Source organism: Cheilinus undulatus, linkage group 5, assembly GCF_018320785.1.
Source record: "Cheilinus undulatus linkage group 5, ASM1832078v1, whole genome shotgun sequence".
NCBI lineage: Eukaryota > Metazoa > Chordata > Actinopteri > Labriformes > Labridae > Cheilinus > Cheilinus undulatus.
In genome coordinates, this window is record NC_054869.1 from 24,138,870 (window position 1) to 24,161,302 (window position 22,433).

Genomic DNA, 22,433 nt, shown 5'->3' on the forward strand with positions numbered 1-22,433 from the left:
AAAAACATAAGGTGTATATTAAAATGTACAAAGGGGGATTAAATGCAAAAACATATTGCAAAAAAAAAGGAAATATAAGCAAAAGAGGTAACTAACATGAGGTGGGTTTATATAGAGGTCAGTACTGTGGTAACTAGGGGCTCAACAAAAGAGCTGCAGCAATTCAATGATGAATCATTTGAAAGTTATTTGCTAAATATTCAGGGATAACTTTTTTGGTAGTATTTCAACCAAAAATCAAAGATTTCTTGGCCTTAGTTTCTAGCATGTAGGGATTTGCTGCTTTTTTATCTGATTATGATATATCTCTAAGTTTGGACTGCTGGTTTAACAAATAAGCATTAATTTTGCACAGGTAAACTGTGATGAGTATTTTACGTTTTTTTGATGATCCATAGATCAAACAATGCCAAATTGTAAAAGGGGCTCTGCAAGGCATGAAACTTGGGGCCTTTCTCAAAACTCTTCCAACACACTTCCACTCTTTTTGCATAATTGTGTGGAGGGTCCACGACACAGAGTAGTTTCAAAAACCTTTGAGTGAGGAGGGAGGATGTATTGCTGAACCCTCGCTACAGCAAATGTGCACAAATGCGGCCTTACTTAACAGGTGTTGCACCTTTTATAGGTCTCCATAGGAGAAACCCAACACACTTAATACAATTCAATTAAATTTCATCTATAAAGCACATTTCATACAAATGTAAAATAATGTGCTTTGTTAAGTTCTTCTTTATTAACCACACAGGCTTAAGTTCATCTAAATAAGATTTTGTTTTAAGAATAACATCACATGGAGGCAAAAATTAAAGAGCTTATTAAACTACAGGGATCTAATTTCAAGTCTTGAAAATGGTGCATGTGAGGTCTTTTTTGTCGCATATTGTTGAATGATTTTAAGAGTCTGCCTAACATTATTTATGTAAAACGTAACTGAACATGTTGGAACAATATAGGGACTTAGGGCTAGCTGGGCTGCTCATAAGCCAGTTCAAGCTAATGGATTTTGAATATGGTGGTCTAGTTATACTGCATCATTCTTAAGGCTTTAAACCAAAACTGTATCAATTGTACATCTCTTTCTTTGTTGCTAGGCTTGATATATATTTAGCAATCATTTTCACAGGCCCTGTTCTTCACAGATATCTTGAAGATGGTTGCTAGGAGACTTCACAGAACACAAAGCCTCCATCCAACACGGACAAACATCCAACGATAAAAACAGAATCAACAGTCTGGAACAGCGCAACTAACCTTCTCATCAATCAACAAGACTGAGACGCAGTACCTTGCTCAAGGGCACAAAGACAGCCAGGGCAAAGCATTTCTCATTCATTTTCTCCACATGATGGAGTTTGAGCCTTTAGCGATCCATTACATTACAGAGAGGAAGAGAGAGAGAGAAATCATAATATTTTACTAAATGAATCATATACAAACATTTTGACCTCTTTCCTAAGCTCTGGTTCCCTTCTGAGCACTTCAACGTTAGGAGTAATTACTATCCAGTTACTCTAACAGCTGGATTACATCTCATAATCTCAGTGACCCCGGTACCATTTCATAATACAAAGAACAAGATTTAGCGACTGAAGGACTGCTTGACTTTTGCAAAATATGCTACCCTTGTAAAGTGCTTTATGTGTAAATAACCACAATTAGCTCAACCCTAGGATTTCCATTACATCTCAACATTACTTAAACAAATGCTCTGGCTTAGGTTACATTCCTCATGTGTTCAACTGCAGCTAAAAGGCACAGACAGTCCACTTCCAGTCCTCTCAGGAAGTTAGCAAACACTGGGGACAGTTAGGAGACATGACAGTTGACCATGTAGAGAAAAGCACTTCTCTGGGTGGATTACTGTCACTGTAGCCCTTTTTAAAGAGCAGGATTTTGAACAGTTATACTTCTGTTCTTTTGGAGGCAGTAAGGTAGTATCAGACCCTGGTCCATGTGCAAATGCAGGAGAGGAAGTTAACCAAGAATGAAAGAAACTGTCAGCAAACTCTCTTTGTGCAAAACAAAATGAATCACACTACACAAGGCACTGTCCTGGGACATTTACTGTTGTTGATATGCATCAAATCCTGAAAAAGACAAATGCTTTACGTGTCACACCTTTCAACAGTCACAGATTTGCTCTGATGACCACTCAACAGTCATTGCTGTAACTTTGTACTTTTTTGTACTAACACAAATTTTTCTACCTATTCTACTTCTTTAACCTCTGTTTATATTTTAATGATCTATTTTCTATTTCACTCACTCAGACCACTTTGTTTACTCAGTATGGTCCATTTCACATAACCCTGTTTATGTATTTATTTCCAGTTGAAGTCTTACTCCCTCTGCACTATGAACATTCTTAGCTTTCAATTTTTAACTGTAATTGTACACTGTGGTTTATATACTTAAATTCTGTTATCTAAGAACCATCTTTAAAATTGTCTGTTTTAAGTTTTTAAAATTGAAAATTAAATTGAATTTGATTTTTTTGGTATTTTACAAGATAATATCTAAATAATAGCTTACCTCCTTTATGGCAGACGTATGGCCTGCCGTTTACTTAAGATAATACATCACAAAAAATATTAAATTATCTTGTTTTTCTGGGTGCCAACTAAATTTAATTTTTAAAAGGTATAGGGTCCAAAAAGTAATATTTACTAGCCAAACAATGTTTGAAAAAAATACCACATATGTTGTAAAAATTGATTCTGAACTTGAAAAACCAGTCCTGTTTTTTTTTTTATATTTGACTTCTTCAGCTTGCCACTGAACTTTGTCCCTGAGAGTCATGAACGGATTTCTTTGCAAATAGTGTGAAGTTTTCCATATACATTTATGACATTTACTTTGATTAACTATTAAAACCTTTAACTTCAATTCAGTTTACATTAACATCATTTTAAAGCAAACATACAGACATACACAGTATGTCCACAATATGGAGATATACAGTCTCCTGTACTGTGGAGAATGTATTGAATAACAAGCCAAAATGCCTTGGATGCTTTTATTGTGAAATGCTGCTTGCCTGTATGGAGTTAATGTACTTCCAGAGCTAAGCTGGAGTCAATCAAAAACGTTTCTATTTTTAATTTTACCAGTGCCCACCTGTTTCACTCAAGTGCCCCACATACTGTATATCAGTAGTCTCATGTTCTCTTCACTCACCTATAAAAGTTTCTGTAAAAATGATTCTAAGTATACATGTTTGCACAGGTTTTCTTAAAAGGGTACAATTTATACACTAACTGTTATCCCTGAGAAACAGGAAGTAGCTCTGCTCAGTTTCAAACACAAACAGACCACAGGGAAAGGACAAAAGGTGTTTGAACTCAAATGCCACATGTTCTGCTCCATGTGTCTGTGTCATGCTTCACTCTAAAGTCCTTGCTCAAAGGCACCACAGAAGGCACTACTGTGGACCAAGAACTAATTTTTCTTTCCCCCTCCTCAGGCTCTCATATGCAGACTTTACTAATCTGGATTCAAACCAGCCCCCCCTCAGGGTAAGAGCCCCTCTTAGCTGACTAATTGACTCTTGGCAAGCTTTCCCATCTGTTGGCTGTATAAATTTGATTCTCTTGTTGTGAAATATCAAGTGCTGGCATTGTGGAGATATCGGAGTGTTTTTAAAGGAGTTTGAAGACGTGACTTGAGGCACAAAAGGAACAATTGAATTATGTAACTGAGGAGGTTCCTTCTATTTCTCTTTTATCAGTTTCCTCTTTTCACATCAACTAACCAGTGTTCTCTACTGCTCCAATCTTTAACAAAACCTGAGCTGTACCAACTATTTGAAAATAAAATCTTTACAAAAGTCACTGTCAATCAACCAAATGTATTTGTTTCAAACAAACACTTAAAATTAGTGACTTTTTGCAAATAACGGGAAAAAAATTATTATAATGAGGGGGAAAAAATACTTTTTTTATAACCTTCAGACAGTTTTTGTGGCAAACCAGGAGACTTTTACTTGCTGGACTGCCAAGTAACCTCCAGTCAGGTCTGTGAAGCGAAGCACATATGGAAGTAACTAATTCCCTCATTCTATTTAGTGGCAGGCAGATTGGCTTAAGTGGACACAAAAGTACCAACATTGCATTACAATTTAAAAACAAATCAATGAATTATGGACAACTTAAATCAATTTTACAGAAACGTGTAATGCCATACTAGTTTAAACAGTAAAGGGGGCCTTTTGGCCTCTCTAATTCCACATCATTAGCTGAAGAAGGGAGCTTACAGACATAAGTGTTTCCCACACAAAGACAATACTTGGATGGGCCACCCAAGTATATTTGCTGACCATGTTAATATTCTATTTTTATGTCCATATGTAATTACAATCCATGGCCAAGAGAAAGGCTCTGTTCCTCTGGTAAATGCACCATATGAGGAGTGTCATGCTTAAAATGAAGTATGTTATGCCACTATTTTAAGGGTTGTTTTAAAGCTACTTGCTGCTGATACCATCCTGTACTTCTGCACTCCAGGATGATGGATAAAATATGCTACTTTATCAACAACGAGCCTTACACAAGCAGTCCACCAGCAAAGAATATCAACTGAAGCCTTTAAAAAGGAAAATGAAGCTTAGCGTTAGATCATGCAGGACACGGTAGTCATACGCCCAGCCATGATCAGCTGACAGCCAGCTGATCTTAATTATCGCCTCCCAGCTCCCACAGCCAATCACAGCTCCTTATCTAAACACAGCGGTGTGTTTAAATATGACATTCTGCTTACTAATCGCTGCTTGCATTAACACTGATGCACCACGCCGCTGGCAAAGCTCAGCCTCCTCTACCCCAGCCTCCTCCTTTATTTCATAAATAAAGCACCCTCATATTTAGATTGTGATTTGTTATTGTGACTGTGGGAGCTGAATTAACACTAATGGTTTTGCTGTGGAGTCTCAGTTGACTGTCTGAAGGCTCCTACAGGACAGCATAGGGGTGTAACGGTACAGGAAATTTCGGTTCAGTATGTCTTGAAGTCATGTTTTCGGTACAGTTATTGAAGCGAATAAATACAATTTAATTCTGTTTTTTTTTTTTTAATTAAATTGTATAAAAATAAATAGGTTGAATAAATGACATTTACCTATAACGCAGCTGCAGAGTCCTCTCTCTCCCCCTTTTAATATCAAAACCAGAGCACCATTGTTTATTAAAGAGATTTTAAATCATAGGAAATTCAAAACCAGCTGGTGAGACACTTTGTTGTTCCTCCTCGTCACAGTGACGTTCTGTTTGAGTGGTGCTTTTCAAATGCTTTGATTGGTCTGCTGGGCGATGTGCTGTCAGAGACAAACCTGCTGAATAATGTCAGTGCTTCTGTCGTTGTCTTTGTCCACTGTTGTTTTTTACTGGGAAACAAAGTGTTCCTAAACAGGACACTTTTATCTGGGAATATTCCAGCTGTTGCTGTCATTTGCTGTGGTTGTGTGGTTGCCAGGACAGTGTGACAGTGAGTTGTGCTCTGATTTTCTGTCTGTATGTGAGCTTTGTTCCATATGTAACCATTCGGTACACGTCTGTACCGTACCGAGAGGCCCGTACCGAAACAGTGCAGTACGAATACACGTACCTTTACACCCCTAGTACAGAATTATATTTATTTTTACAAATCACAGCCAAATTTGGGTAAAAATAAGACATTAGCCGGGTAGTAAGCCAGGAAAGTAATTAGGAAAAAGCCAACAATTTATCACCCTGCTCATACAAAAACTGTCACAATTGACTTTAAAAAGATGGTGAAATGCATCTGAAGTGCATACACCAGTTACAGCCTTTGCTGTGATTATAAATCTGTTTACATCTGTTTTATCATCTATGCAGTCTAATTTTGACTGTTAAAGGAAGTGGGAGGATTAAAGAATTTTTCCCAGAGGTCCGTCCTATATTGAGTGCTTTCTTGTTCAAGATCTGCTTTGCCATGACCGGCATCTCAACAACCTACATCCACTTTGTCCCTCTCATTCCTCCAAAGAACGGTAATAAAGACAGCTGGGACGTGGAAAGAAACATAATGGCAGAGACAGACGGCTTCCAAGTGTTATTCTGATTCACGGGAACATGGCGTCTGTGGCAATAAGGAAATTATCGAAGACTGAAGGCTTTAGTAACGCAGTTTGCCCACACAGCAGGACTGCCCTGTGTGTGAACTTGGGCTCAAATTGCATTTCTATTTTACATCCATTCAGTGCACTTTAATCTAAAGTGCCAGCATGAGTGTGTGTTTTTAGCATGCAGAGTCTCAAGGATATTGACCATCTCTTGGCCCAGTTGTTTTGTGACTGCTGTAATCAGGCCTTGAGTTGCATAATTACCTCTGTTACATCAGTGACTTATTTCCCTAAAAAAATTGAGGACAATTACTACAGGATTTACATCAGGAGGATTTTAAACACATGATGGCTCAAAAGAGACGAGACCTGAAAGGCTCAGACAGTGAAATTTAAAATACAGCGTCTGTTGGCAGAGATATTCTTGTACAATTTAGAGTTTCCTTACCAGCAGCTCTGGCTGTCTGAGATAAGGCATTAGAGCGAGGCATTACAGTAAAACTCGGGCCAAAACAACAACATATTCTCTGTCAGCTGCAGACACTGATAAAGTTATATGCTCGTGTAAAAGGGGATGTTTATTCTCAGTGACACAACTGCAATCTCACAAATCTAATTTAAACACAAAGGTGGATTTTTGAACGTCTACGTCAAATCAGTGCACCAAATTGCTATAAACAGCACTAAATATGAAAAAGGAAGCACATTCAAACTTCTTTATGGATAAAAACCGTTTTCATACCCACTGAGAATAACTTTTGCTCCATTTAAAAGAGGAAGTGAATGCAGAACATGAAGTCTCCTCAGCCAAAGGGAGCCTCACAGCGAAGTCTGATTAACTAAACTCAGACGGATCATTTAAACTGAGGAACAAAACTGATCTGGTCTCTGTCAGGTAAAATGTAAGCCAACAGAACAGCCACAAAAAAGACACAAAAATATAAAATCATTATCAGAGTGAGCTGCCAACTCACTGTCAAATCTGACCTAAAAAGATTTAACAATAACAATGTTTCATTTTTTTTACTTTTATTGGCCGTCATCAATAAATAAACCCAGTAAAGTGTTATCAAGAAGTTGATATCAGCTTATAAAGTAAGACCTGACCTGGATTAACAAACTCCACCGAAATATGCTCTGGTTTCCAGAGGGAAGAAGAATGGGGAAAAATGTAGGCTAAATTATCATGATTTTTATTGGGCAAATTTTTCTAATCCTTTTATTTCTCCTTAGGATCCTTTATTGTGACATCACAGCGATTTACAGAAACAGCCAATGTGAGCCAAGACCAGCAGAAAGAGTGAAAATAGCAGATAAGATATGCCTTGTTTTCTCAAAGCCCTGTGTCTTTCCGGTTACAATAAAGCTATAACTCTGGGTCATACTCCAGCAGTCTGTGTAATAAATACAAACTTATTGATGGAGAAATTAACAATCTGTTGTTCCATCTTAACTGAAGATATTCTGGAACTATTAGTTGCTATGTCCGTCTCAACTCAGTGAGCAAGTATCAGATCTTTCTAAATAGCTCTTGAGCTTAAGTCTTTACGGAAGAACTCCAAAACGTGAGCAGCCATCTGCAAAAAATGGATTGGATCCAGTGAACTGTGAGTATTTGTTTCAGGTTGGTGATGTGATAGAGCAGAGAGCTGGTGAGGTGATCACTGATTCATGTAAGCCTGTAAGTCTGTTTATCTTTTTGCAAAGCTCTTCCCAAAGGGTAGAGCGAAATCAGCAGGGTGCAACCACTACATCCAGCCTCTTTTTGTCATTCAGAGCACTTTTTAGTGTGTGTTCAAACGCTCTGGATGCTAGTACAGAAACATCTTAGCCTGTTTCTAAAAGCAAAGTGCTGGTGTCACTGGTCCAGGCAACCAGTTGTAAACTAGCTTTGGTGGGACTCGTCCTTCCCATGCAGGGATGCAAGATATTTGACCTTTGCGATAGCCAATATGCTGATATTTCCAAACTTAATTCGGCCAATAGTTATACTGATACATACACTCTTGTCATTGTAAAGAAACACTAGGCATCTCCTGTGCAAAGAGAGGCTGAGTCAAGCGGTGCAGACAGAGAACCATGAAAGTTGACAGTCTGGTGGTTGTTTCATGTTTGCATAAAAATGTTCAGGGCTCACAATGGGCCTCCTTGAGTGTGTAGCACCCTAAACTAAACCTGTTGTTACAGTGTACATACATCTTACTGTTGAGGCCGGTATGTGAGATATACTGCCGATATGTATGACAAATACTTCATATATCAGCTGTAAATATTGTCCAAAATTGACATTTTTGAGCTAAAATCTGGCAATACCAGATCATACCATGTCGATTAGGGGTGGAGTGATTATTAGCCAGGCCGATTACTGATGCTGATTCTTTCACATTTGGCCAATTATCTGTATCGACAAAATATACTGATAACTGATCAAATCAATCAGGCAAAAAGTGCCAACTTTGGCTCCACTGCAAAGTGTGTCCTCCCTTCTGGCTTTATTTTCACTCTCCAAAGTCTCCTGCATACAACACAATCTGATGGCTAGATGTCAATCAACACATCATCCTGAGTGCCAATGATACAGCAAGTGTATGGAGTAATTTCCTGGTTTCCTGCTGCTACTGTGTTGCTCTGTACCGTTTCGTATGCTGACGGTACTTTGGCTAAATTGCAGGGATGCACAAGGTTGGATTTTATGCTGATATCTGCAGATATCTGCAGAATAATTTAGCCATACCAATATCAATATTCAAATATGTATCTCAGACCTAAACCTTCAGTCCTTGAATGAATTTGAAAGTATAAGAATGAAGAATGAACGAGGAAACAGACCTGAGTACTTAAACTTTGAACCTAAAATGTGAGAATGAACAAAGAAAAACACCTAAACTGGTTTAGGTCTCTTGGTCCAGCCTAAAACTTTAGAAACTCACTAGTAAAAACTGCAAAAATTTACAGTTGACACATGCTGATATGTTTTTTTTAATTCTTATTTTAAACATTAAAGTCTTGCTGCATTACTGCTGTGACAGCTCTGTGCTGCTGACATCCTTTCTCTCTCTCTGTAAGCATGTATAACATGTTTGTCAATTCCTTCATAACACAGTGATTTGTGTCAAATGGCCAAGTCTGCACCATAAAAATTGTAATGAATTGAATTTTCACTGGATAAATGACCAGACTACAGGCAGTAGTGAAAACAAAGAAACACACAAAGCTGGCTGAGGCTTTGGGAAAAAGCCATAGATCTTCAGCACATTTGGCCATAGCAGCTCACCAGCAGGAGGGTTGGAGAGTGATTAAGATGCACAGGCCTCAGCAGCATCAGCAGAAAAAGCCATGTTCAGCTGCTGGCTAAAATGGAAACTCAGGCTGAGCCACAGACAAGCCTGTAGAAAAGCTGCCAGTCAAGGAGAAAATCTTACAAAATGTCAGAAATTGAGAAACCAAAAAGCAGAAGCCGTCGAACTGTGGCGGGTTTAAAAATATCCAGTCCAGTGGGCCCAGGATCCTGAGTCACTGTTTAAAGCTGCGAGTTTCAGAATGAACAAAAACCAGACAGGACTGATGGAAACCGAGGGGAGGTTCTTTAGAGACAGAAGTTTTTCATTCTGAGGCTTAGTGTGTGTTGGTACTGAAACTCAGATCCCAGTACCAACCTGTGTAGTCTGAAAACAACCTGACAGTGATTTATACACAAAAACAGACAAAAGTCATTTTTAAGACATAAATGTCACAAGAAACATTTTAATAAAATCAAGTAACGGTCTTATTAAGCTTCAGCAAAGCAAAGAAGAAGAGCTGAGCAATTTTTTTGTGACGTTACTGTTCTGAACTTTACATAATAACATTAAAGACCACAAGAGATGCATTAGAATCATCTGATAAAGCTCAGCATGTGATTGGCTGATCAAATGGTTTGCTTTCTCTTTTCCTTTATCTGTTTAAAGCTAAACAAGAAAGCCCTTGTCTTAGTTTTATTAAGAGCCCTTTCTATTAGGAGACTGTTACAGGCCAGCATGATATAAAAGGTTGCTGTTTGGATATTTATGCCTCTACACCAGTGATAACCAAGGTTGGACACATTTTGATCTCAGGATATCCATCTGTCCATACCATAATGCCCGTATGTCTGTCTGGGCCATTCTTGTGAACACTAAACTACAAGAACAGCTGGAGCAGTCTTCTCCAAATGTCCACTCTGACTCAAGTATGAACTGTTAAATGTTAAAGGTCAGATGTCAAACACATTGAGCCTCATGATCATCGTTTTTTGTGAACGCAATATATGCTTTGAGGGATTTCCTTCAAACTTTGTACAAATTTTGACTCTGGTCCAAGGAGTAACTGATTAGATTTTGGTGGTCATTAGAGATGCACAGCATTTTAAGCATGACATTGGTATCTGCAGATAGCAATTCTGTATTGGCAGATATGAACATTTCTGCTGATGTTTACAACCGATATATGGGCTAACCTTGTGCTTCGTATGTACAAATAACTTTGTGGAATTCTACACAGGACCAACAGATATACATCAGCTGAAGTCTTTTGTTGGAGTTATTTGACAATGCTGAAGATTTTAAAGAGTTAACTGAGCTAAGCAATGCCCACTCCCATTTCAAATCTGCGGAGATGTGTCAGATGAGTTTCCCATCATGCCCTTGGGCAGCGTTTAGATGGGTTGTATACCTGTTTGGCTGTGTTGGGATATTGCCTGTTGTACAGTAATCCCTACTGGTGTTCTTTTGCTCATTTGTTTGGTGGATGTTTTTATTTGCTGTTAGACACATGTGCACTGAAGTTATCCACTGAGTTAGAGTACCGCCTGTGACTTTAGCTGATCCTAAAGGATGCATAGTGGGTATTCTTCATCTATATGCAAATCCTTGCTATGAGGTTGACTCTGCTTTGTTCTTACCAGAGGAGACCCACTGTGATGCAACTTTTACTGCAGCTCTGTCATACTGTCAAATATTTTATACATTAAAAGTGTAGTTTAACAATATGATGAGTGGACCAGTACAAACACTTTTAAGTATTAAATTTAATTGTATGCGTGCAGTTAACACTGTCAGGTTTTCCTATGTATTTTAACTCTTATAGGGGTGTAACTTTTCCTGAACAACCTTGTTGGAGAGCTATTCTCTTGCGGTTCTTGCCAATAAGTAAAGATCATATTTTACTGTACAACTCCTCAGTAGGTACTCGTGCTTTAAGTAAACTTTAATTAAATACGCACAATTTAATAAATAAAATTAATCCAGAGTAACTGTACTACTTACTTGAGTACAATAGTCATGTACTTTCTCCATCTCTGGTTTGAAGAACTGAAATTTTAGGCCAGAACTATATAGAAAAACATGTATCGATATCAACTTACATTAATTTGTAAGCATTTCGGATATCCACAAAAATCTAATATCATGTTGTGGTTATAGGTTAAACGTCAAGGTCCTAAGGCAGGGATGTCCAAACTAAGGCCTCATTCACATAGTCTTACTAACTTTAATACCCTCAAGGCGAGGTATATGAAAATAGCCCGACCAGCGTGATATGTATATTTCTGTATTGTCGCCCTCAGTGGAAAAAGTGTGGACACCTCTGTCTTAAGTTCATCCTTTGCTCTGTAACACAATATCAAGAAATCTTTGAAGGATTTTCTTCAGACTATTCACCCCTATCTGCCCTATGTCAAGGATAAACTAATTAGATATTGAGAGTCAAAGGTCAAGAAAATTTGGCCAACCCTTGCTTATGAATCTTCTATAACGTCATCAGAGGTTGAACTCCTTCAATTTTGGAGGTGAAAGGTCAACATTATTTGGTCATATCTCCATACATTGCTCTTAAGATTTTAACAGAATACATTACCACAAAAACCACCCCTGGCAATACCTTGTGGAGGTAAATAACCACTCAGTGATAACTCTAGTTTAAAGATATCAAAGAGCACAATCTGTCATTTTTTATGATCTTTCATCTAAAATTTCAGCAGGGAATCTCTGCAGTACTGCAGCATTTCATTTAAATTCAGCTTTTATAACATTTAACCTTCTGAAAAGTTGAAGCTTCTCTTATTTGGATCAGCTGTGCAATCTTACTCATTTTTCTATTCATGAAGCAGTCTTAGAAATACATTCTTTCATAACACGGCAACATAACTGAACCGAGGTCTGACAGAACACTAACTTCATACATTCAAACAGGATGTAAACAAGCAAACAGCTTAGTCAGTCATCTGGAGAATACCAGATTCACCACATGAGGAAACTGTGCATGAACAACCACTTTGAAGGGTTGACGTAAAAAGAAACAGTCTTTCAGTCAATTGTGCTCAATAGTTGGAGTTTGTGTTAAAATGGATCTTCAAATACAGTGAAATCCATAGACGGGAAATTAATAAGAGTATACTTGAATACATAGAAAATATAATCTAAGCTACATTTGAGCAAAAGTATCCCACCTATCTTCTGATTTAAATTCCTCCTAACATCAGATCAAAGCCAGTATTTTCCCCTAAACAACGCTGACTGTTAGCATTGCTGGACACAGAGTCAGTGAAGCAGACAACAGTGCTCAGAGAATAGTAGAGTCGGAGCTCAGCGGGGCCGGCACCACAAACTGGGGCAAACACATGTCATACGACTCAGCATAAGGCTGAGCTGGAAAATCAACAAAAGGAGAGGCAGTGATCCACAGACAAACGCAGGATTACAACTCACTCCACCTATTTGGTAAGCAGAGCAGCGAGCGTCACAAACCCACAGAATCCAGGACTGAGACACATCATTGAGAGTTCTGTTTGTGCCACAATTTAAGCACTGGGACATTAGGAGCACACCAGACTGGAACTAAGAGGCCACAAATGTGGGTGCAATGTGTACTGTCTTGGTGCAGCTTTAGTTTGGACTACCTTTCTGAAGCCTCATCTAAAACCCAAACTTTTAGTCAAGTATCCTTGCAGGTGGATTGACATCTTGAGCAACTTTAGCTGTGGATACTGGCACAAAAAATGAGTACAGTGCGTGCAAAAAAAGCTGTTTCAAGTGGGTTACCACAAGGGCTGAACAATATATCATATTTCTACTGTGATGGTAGATATAGTCACATTACAAGCACGTGCAATAGTCAGATGACCTGGTGCACGTCACGCTTTGCTTTCTGTGCTTTTAGATTTTAGCCACAATCGCACAATTTTTCCGTGGCAAGTGTGAATTGAAGTCTGCTTTCAATTACCATCAGGAGTCAGAGAAGTGAGCTCTGTGCAGCGTCAGGCTACAGGTGACACTGCTGCCGATGCTACACCAGTATGACGCTTCAGACAAAGACCCATTAAGGAAAATGTATTTTTTAAAACCTAAATTCTACATAAAAAAACGCAAGGCTTCATCTATCTGTTTTCTTTTATTTATTCATCCTTTAAAAAATCACAATACATATCGAATTAGAGAAAAACTCATCAAATTATCAGTCACAGTCACAAATCTGACTCATTTTGAAACCTAAAGCTCTCATAAGGTCATTAAGCTTAGCTCAGTGCAGGAGCACTGAGAGGGCCCCATAATGACCCTTAAGTATTTGTTCATGAGGACTTTAAGACAGATGATCTGCAGTGATCTCCTCCTCTCTAAAACAAAGATGTCTAAACCTTCTTTGTAAAAGTCAACTTATCCGCTGGGTTCAAAAGTTAGGTCAATGCAGTAGTGTCTTAAAAATACAATACATCTAATGGCCAGCAGTAAACACAAGTCTGATCGCATAAAGCCTGATGGGTAATTGGCTTTACCTCTCACTTCATTTATTAACATCTTATAACATGTTGACATATTTATCAGAGATACCTTGATTGTAAAAAAATTAGTTAACTGAAGCTAATGTTTGCAGTAAAAATGTACAGACAATTCCCCTTTCTGATACCAAAGTGTTTCTTTTTTTGTTTAATTTTTTTCTTTGTAACTCTGTGTTGTTTTTCGGAAAGAGTTAGAACCACGATTAATTTTAACTGTATTAAATAGTCCCTCCTCTTGAAATGACAGCAAATCAGAGTTTGTCTCATGGGTGACTTCTGCCAAACAACAAAGCCTCATCAAAGACTAATATCAGTGCATGCTGCTGTATTTGCAAATGGGCTAAAGTCCATCAACAAGGCCAATATCACCCTACTGATATTGAACTGGCAGTTCAATCTCTATTGTTTCTGGTCTTGAAGAATAGTTTCAGGTTGGTTGTTGTGCAGCATGATGTTCATGTTTGAAATTCTGATCCAACTTCATGACAACTACGCAGTGTATGCTTTAGAGCAGAGGTACACAACTGGTGAGTTGGGACCCAAAAGTGACCCGCAGAGGAGATTTCTGTGGGTCGTGAATGTGTGCCTGGGGGGAAAAAAACAGATGGAACAACTCTATGATATAACCCTAAGCGGATATACAGCCATAAATTCATTCATATGACAACACTGGGTTCAGAGGGTTATTAACCCTCTGAACCCAGTGTTGTCATATCCAAAAAGAAGAGACACGGGTTATTTAAAATGAAATGACTTCTCTACTATGCATTGTAGCCACTTACCTTTTCCCCTATGAAAGCCCTCTGTTGTGCCATTCTAATGACGCTATCCTTGCCTTCGCAGCTCTTACGTAAGGTTTTCTAGCATGCCTGGACCTTGGGTGACTTCTTTACAGATCTTTAAAGATTAAGTCCACACCAGTAACTCTGATACTGAATATCTTTTTATCTATTATTTAATCCATTTTTGATTATCACTCCTGCTAGCTTAGCATCAGCTACCATCTTAAGTTCCCAAAACAGATGTCACATTGGCTGTGACAATGACAGGTTGTTCTGTTGTCATGTCATCCTTTGCCAAACAGTGCATGTGCAAACACTTAGAAACTAGAGCAGGGAGTCTGAATGACTCATAATGGAGAGAAAAAGACAAAGAGAGGCTGTGATGTGTCCCTCTATCCCTCCACAAACAGGAACTGCTTTGAATAATGAATCAAAAGAAGCAAATTCCAAAAAGTGCAAGGACTTTTTTTGCATTATTTTGTCACTGTTTGGTTCCTGAGAGACGGGATGACGAGTCCATGCAAAAAAGCCTAATTCATTATTGTTTACTGTGTATAACACATAAAAATCGGTTGAGTTTTTACTTTGACTTTGAGTTTGACTGTGCACCACAGAGTTGATGTTTTACAAGGTTTTAAAGACAAGAAGTCTAGGCGAGACAGAATGGTTTAAAAACTGCTGAGGGCTCAGAGGGTTAATTCCATTTTGCCATGGTAGGAAATGTTTTTTTGGGTGTGTGCTCTTCAGATCATTTATCTCATCATCTTGGGATAACAAAGCAAGTTTTCCCATGAGTATGTGTTAATTTCTCATGATTTCAAGAGAACAACCACAATATAGAAGTTATCACAGGTGCAGCGTATTTGTTCAGTAGTGTTTAGTTCCATCTGAGGTCCTAACTGCAATATTTTCATTACATATTTGAGTCTTGAAAATATTGGAAATTTGGTCACAATTTCTCATAAAGAATTTGTTGGTGGATCCTGTAGCTCGATCAGTTGAGGGCCAGTGGTTTAGAGTCTGACTTCCTGTGAGTAACAAGTCACTCACTGCCATGGCAACCTGTTATTACCTCCGCCAAGGAGATAATGTGATTGGGTGGGTTTGTTCATTTGTTAGTTAGTTTGTTAGCAACATAACTCAAAAAGTTATGGACGGATTTTGATTAAATTTTCAGGAAATGTCAAAATGGCATAAGGAAAAACTGATTAGATTTTGGGAGTGATCCAGATCACCGTCTGGATCCAGGAATTTTTTTAAAGGATTCTGTACTATTGGGAGATAGGGCTAATGGTGGAGGTCTGTGCTCTCCGAGTGCTTTTCAAGTTTAAGATGTAACTAAAGATCCAAAAGCACAGTCTTTCTGACAATCTCCCCTCTCTGTTAAATAGTTTATTTAGACAAAAAGATAACGTGACACAAACATTACAGAGAAAACGTAAATCAAATCTACTGCCAGGATTTCAAGTCCAATCCCTCAGGTTGTAAATGTCACCTTTAAAATTCTGTGGTAAACCTCTATTTGGTTCTCCTTAAAAAAAGAGTGCTTTGGGTATAAAGCATCTGAAGGTTGAGGGTTGTTTTAAATGTTTGTCTTTACATAAACCTGATCTATCTTTGTGCTTCTTATCTGGAAACACAGCCAGGAATAAAGCCCACACCTTTGGCAATAAACAACTCTTCCTTCCCTCAGATATAAGGACTCCTTATCTGTTGATCCCACTGAGAATGAATAGGCCTACATCTGAAGGACACTGGAGACAGTTCATAAGAAAACAAATTGATAGCACAAGTTATGAAATCCTCTGGCACAGCTGATATCAAGAACACTACCGTAATGCAGCTATGGCACAGAATGATGTATATGCTAAAATGATTCAAACACTTTGGATCTTGCTGGCCTATTTCTCATCACTCTGCCCTGATGTGAGTGTGTCCAGCAGTTGACATATGCATTCAGACAGCTCAGCAGACTGTATTAAATCAACGTTAAGGAGCAGTGACATAACAGGGAGGATTAAGATACCAGCTTTGATGAGGATTAGAAACCCACAACAGCTTCATACATGTGATTATAGACTTTGAGCTAATAACACTTTTCATAAAAACTGCACACATCTGATCACGCAACCCTACATCCATAACCTCTGCAGTTAAGAGGAGAAACAGTATCAAACTATGTCCTGTCTGGACTAATTCAAAGATATTGAGATGGTGGCATCGATGGAATGACAACTCCTCTGCAGCGGGGAACTGAGCCTGCTTTCTCGGCCCTCCAGTCTTTTTCAAAGCTTTCTCTTTAAGCGGACGCCAACTTCAATGAACGTCTCACAGAGTTAGTGCTAACTCCTGGGAGATGAAGGCATACCAGTGCCCTGGAAAAGCCCAACTCTTCAAAGGCCTGTGTGGTTGTTCCTCAGGAGAAAGTGATGTAATCAGAGAAATGTCTCCTGTCTGATAGTTCACTGAGGTAGATGGCAGCCTGGGAGCTCCACACAGAAGGAAAAAAAAAGGAGCTGACAGGAGTTGGTTGAAACCAAACGTGTGAATGTGAAATGCAAATTTTGAGGGAGTAAAAGGCTTTGCAGGAAGGGTAGCGATTTCACACCAAGCTGCAGCCAAAAATGCTGCAACATTTGGACTGTTTCTCTCCTCTGCAAACAACTGTGACACATAACGTGCCATTAGATGCTGCTCTTTGTTAGTGACTAGCCACAGGAAGATACAGTTAATAGATTCACATTTTCACTTAAATCTCTGCATTTTGTTTGAGGCTGCACCAAGGTTTATGTAAAAGAAAATGCAAAGCTGCTTACTTTAGGGGTCAAGTCCCAAAAATCCCTTTATTAGTCATCAAGTAGGAGGTTTGAACTGAGATCCTAATCATCCAGAGAGCTCTTGTACAATCTAAACAAAAAGAAAAACATTAAAATTGTGGAAAAATCCAGGTTCCATTAAAATTGTTTCTTGTGAGGTTTCTCCCCCAGAAAAATGACCTCAGAAAGGGGTGCAATCTGAACTACTCTTATCCTATGGTTGTCAAAATGTTCAACAACTGAATTCTTTTTCAATACCATATCATTAAAAATCCTGTTATATGTTTTTTGACCTAATGACTGTGTTAGACTTATTACAGAAACTTTAAAGAATACATCTATTTCATAGGAAGAGGATCTGGAGAGGAGTTGATTTATCAAAAATTCAAGTTAGTTCTGCACACTGTATATATTGCAGGAAAAAAACCTATGTGACCCAAAATGCTGCAAATGTTTTGTGCCAGTTAGACTGTGTTGACATTTTCCAGCAACTGTAATAACCAAACACAAGAAATTGTGCAATTTTGGATGCCTAGGACGTGTGTTTTAATGCCGTGGTAACTAAACAGGCATTGATATTTTCAAATTTTTACGAGCATCATATCAAAGTCTAAACCTCTGGTATCTTTACAGGCCTACTTCATCCACTACAAAACAAAAGCATCCGGTAACAGACTTATGTTGAAAAGCAATGCTTCTGAGGCACTGAACAAGCTAACTAGAGTCCAGCAGGGGACCCTTTTCTTATCCCTGCTCCTGCTGGATTTCTGATCATTACCACCCACTCTCACAGCACATGCCATCCACTCCCGTCTGCATCCGCAACAAGTGTGTCAAATCCCGTCCGCATCCCACATGGTTTCTGACAGTCCATGTTAAATATTCAGAATAACAGAAAATATATATATATTTTTTAAAGGTTTATTTTTGGGCATTTTGTGCCTTTATTCGATAGAGGAGAGGACAGTGGATAGAGTCGGAGATGGGGAAGAGAGCGGGGAGAGGCATGTGGTGGGGGGCCTCAGGCCGGATTCGAGCCCGGGCCGCCTACGTACATGGGGTGCGTGCCTTATCCATTCTGCCACCTGCGCCCCCCCCGACAGAAAATATGTTTAATTTAAAGCACCATTGATAGGTTCACTTCAGCACCACCCTGATAAAGTTTCATTTCTGAATGGAGAAAAGCCTTAGAATAAACCACATCCTTGTCATGCGTAATGGTGCCAAACACGGATTTAAAAAAGCAGCTGGAAGTCTCAGACTGATTTAGCACCTGGTTATGGCTTCGTGATAGCAATATTGCAGTATATATCCTGACTTTATGTATATCTTTCTGTTTTTTTTTCAAGTTATACTAAGGTGGAATTGTTTCCCGATCTCTGGAAAACTAGTGGGTCCTAAAAACTGTAGTGCAATAAGGCCAATTTGCATGGAAAGGAGTGTTTTTTGCAAATAACTGCACAATGGCTCAGTTATCTCTGTGCACTAGTGCTTGCGATTGGTGTTCGGCCAATAATGCAATAAGGGAGCATTAAAGCTGTGTGTTTTGCCTTATTTTCAAAGTTTCAGTGCATGTACTTTTTATGGAGCTTAACCAAGAGGTTTCAAGGACGATTAAAGCAACAGTGTGGCATGCAAATCCACACAGACAACCAGGCGTGCTTACAGTTATAGTAGTAAGATTGGATAGAGTTGGTAGTGAGATATCCTCATGTTTACCCCACTATCTTCTCTACCCATTTTCTGTCTCACACTAAAGGTATAATGCAGCAAAGAAATCTAAAATCATTTTGTACAACTTTTAGATTACTGCAGGCCTCAGAAGGCTGTGAAAACTAAAGATTAAGATACCAAGTGAAAGGAAATGAAAAAACAAAACAAAAAAAAACAAGGTTGTTACTTTGGATTTTTTTATACTTTTCAACAACCAGCTTGTGTGTTAAAGACTCAAGAGTAGATTATGACTCAGAGAGCACTGAGCTTGTCAAAATGTTTTATACTTTTTTGAATACTTTGTAAATACCATGTGTCTGCTATATCAATGACGGGCAGCATCAAGAAGTACCATAACTTTCACACAGACTTCATCTCATAAGAAATATTTCCACTGGAAATTGTGAAAACACTTGTTGTGCTATTAGGACATGCTGCAGTAGTTCTCCAGCTTTCTTTAGGGATTAGAAACATGAAAATCCCCAATGCTGGCTCCCCTTGACTTCTGTTTTTAATACCGCAGTATTAAAGCAGGCCTCAACATCGTAACACATAGAAGTTTAAAATCATGGCTGACTGACAACCCTATTGTGAACTGCAATTAAATGGAAACAAGTGGTTCAATCTAGGTACTGAACAATCAGACTTGTCAACACCGACTAATACAGAGTCAGGTTCCACTCAGCCCCATTTTATATCGCAACTCATTTTAAAATCATAAAACACTGCAAACTCTAGAATGAATGGATTTCAAGTACATCTTTGAAGACTGAAGCATGTTTTTGAGGAGCTACTACACAAACAGTACTTACTACAACAAGAACCAGAAAGGCAGGAAATGATTTAATGTCAAACAAGTCTGGACATGACTGGAGTCGACAGCATCCTCAATGAATATCAATGTAAGCCTCAGTAAACAAACACCAGGGGTAACATCAGCATGGGGCTATTTAACACTAGATACAGTTCAAATACTGGTAAGTCTCCTTGTCTCTCTTCACCCAAAAAGGTTCAGGAAGATAAGCATTAAACACACTGTAAATCCTGACGGTGAACGGAGGTGCTACTCTTGTGACAGGAGGATTAGAAAAGGTTTTATCTCACATGAATTAGTAAAAAAAGTCCAAAATATGTTTTAGAAGTTCAACAGTAAGTTTTTTTGCCTGTATTTTTTTCCATATTTTAAAGTTATAGACAAGCCTTTTCTCTATGTTATACTTAGATAAATCTAAATTAAATATTAAACAACTAAATGTCATCAGAATAAAAAGCCATCACCAATGACAAAATGCCATTTCCCCTCTCCAATCCTGCACACAATGGCTCTAGAGAATATCGGGGTGTTTTGTTACATACAGTAGCTCTGGCTGTTGCATCCGTCTCTGCTCAAAGGAGGTAATGATGGCAATCGAAGCTTAGTACACGATGCTCAATGTACAGTAAGAGTCAAAAAACTGCTTGAATGCTCAGTATGGATGTAAATACAAGTGACACAGCCACTCAGAGGCAATAAATTTACATTAATAACAACAATAAACGTGCTTTCCTGCATCCACCAAGGTTGGGCTTGCCAGTAACAGTAAACAAACACCCCGGTCGCCGCGGAGACAAGCTCTGCATCCTGCTCCTGATTCTCCCTACCTGCTGTTCTCTCTGCGCTCCGCCAGCATCTCGACTCCTCAGGAGCAAAAAGACAAAAAATTAATCCACTGTATTTGTGATCCGACTCCTGTTCCCCACGACGACTGTCGTCTCTCTGATAAGAAAAGTCGACCACAATGGTGTCATGCCTTCCTCTCAAAGAGGAGTGAGAAAAGAAGAGGCTAAACGTGGAGGCATGGCTTGTCTTCATTGGCAGTGCCAGGAGCTTTGTTCGCCAGCCAGAGTCCTGTATGTGTGTGTGTGTGTCCGTGTGTGTGTGTGTGTGTGTGTGGCCTGCCGGGACTGGCACAGCTGATCCCCCCCTGACACCGGGTGGGGTGTACAGGGCTTTGGAGGAAGAGGAGGAAGGGAGGGTGTAGTGTGTGGGGTGGCTGTGGCCGTCACAGGGAGAGGAATGTACCATTCAGAGCAGAAGAGAGGGGGACGACAAGCATGAGCACCATTAAAATTTCATCTGTTAGCCGTCATTACATACACAGCGGGTTCACAGTAGCTTTATGACTTCACACATGTAGGGCAAGGGAAATGTCTCCTCAGCACTACATGTTACATAAGTACGCTTTATAGTTCACTTTATTATTATTATTCATATCCATAATAAGTCATTAGTCCATGCTGACAATATGAGAGGTTTCCTGATAACAGTGGCCTGTAGAGATTACATGGTTCATTGGTTGACTTTTACAACAAAATTTTAAAATATTTTCTTAAGTTTTCACTCACTTTTTAAAAGGCTATTTTCATTTAAAGTAAAATTACTGAACAAACAGTTTTGAAATAAATCCAGAGTCCCTCAGCTGCTCATTTGTGGACACGTTTGAAAAGCTGTAGGCAGAACTGCTTCTAACTTCGCTAGATGTCAGATGGAGGGCTGATGAACCTAACACATACTACAAGATAATAGTGCCAATTGTCTTTCACTAAAGCTTTCCTCCAGTGAACCATGTTGTGCATAGGCAAGCATTAGACAGGAATGTACACGTGTATTTAAAAAAAATTAGAATATCATGAAAAAATCTTTTTTTCCTCATACAAAGTGAAATATTTCATGACTTGTTTGTTTGAATCTTGAAAATGACAGCTTATACATTTACAATGAAGTATGACAAAAATTTTTTATTAAGATCATTTTTTTCAATTTCATGACAAATAATAAGGTCAAAGAAGGTGAGAAACTCTAGAAATGTTCTCCAGGAAACTGACCGGACTATCCTGAGAACCACTCAGTCTTCTTGCTTGCTATAAGAAACTGAGGAGTGATTTCCAGCAGGGGCAAACTGGGCCATATGGAAATTAGGCCAGCAGGGGGGGAAAGCAGTTCATCCACCTCACTGAATGAAACTGCCATACAACCTCCTCCTCGACATACCACCAGGGGCAAGGCTGAAAATACACCAAAAAGTAAAAAATCTTCAGCACTGGAAGCTTAACAGCAGCCAGAGAGCTGTTGTGCTAGCAGAGCCTGAGGGTTTCTCAGTTACCTCCAATCACACAACAGTTACACGAGTGGTTTCAGCTCCTCTCTGCATAATAAGTAAAGTTTTATACAGACTTGGCAGCGGCATGCCATGCATCATAATTTAAGCCTTATT

The 22,433-nt window shown here is 38.9% G+C and overlaps 1 protein-coding gene across 6 annotated transcripts in view; it reads right to left on the minus strand.

The window, feature by feature from the left end:
• The window catches only part of wdfy3 (WD repeat and FYVE domain containing 3), a 146,462-nt gene that overhangs the window by 115,049 nt on the left and 8,980 nt on the right, over positions 1–22,433 (minus strand). For 5 of the 6 annotated variants that reach the window (XM_041787219.1, XM_041787215.1, XM_041787216.1 and 2 more), the window contains exon 1: positions 20,821–20,948. The exons of the other annotated variant lie outside the window; for it this stretch is intronic. In XM_041787219.1, the coding sequence (XP_041643153.1) occupies positions 20,821–20,849 (29 nt within the window). In that variant the 5' untranslated portion in view covers positions 20,850–20,948. Of the gene's footprint in view, positions 1–20,820; positions 20,949–22,433 lie in introns of those variants that run through there. 6 annotated transcript variants of the gene reach the window in all.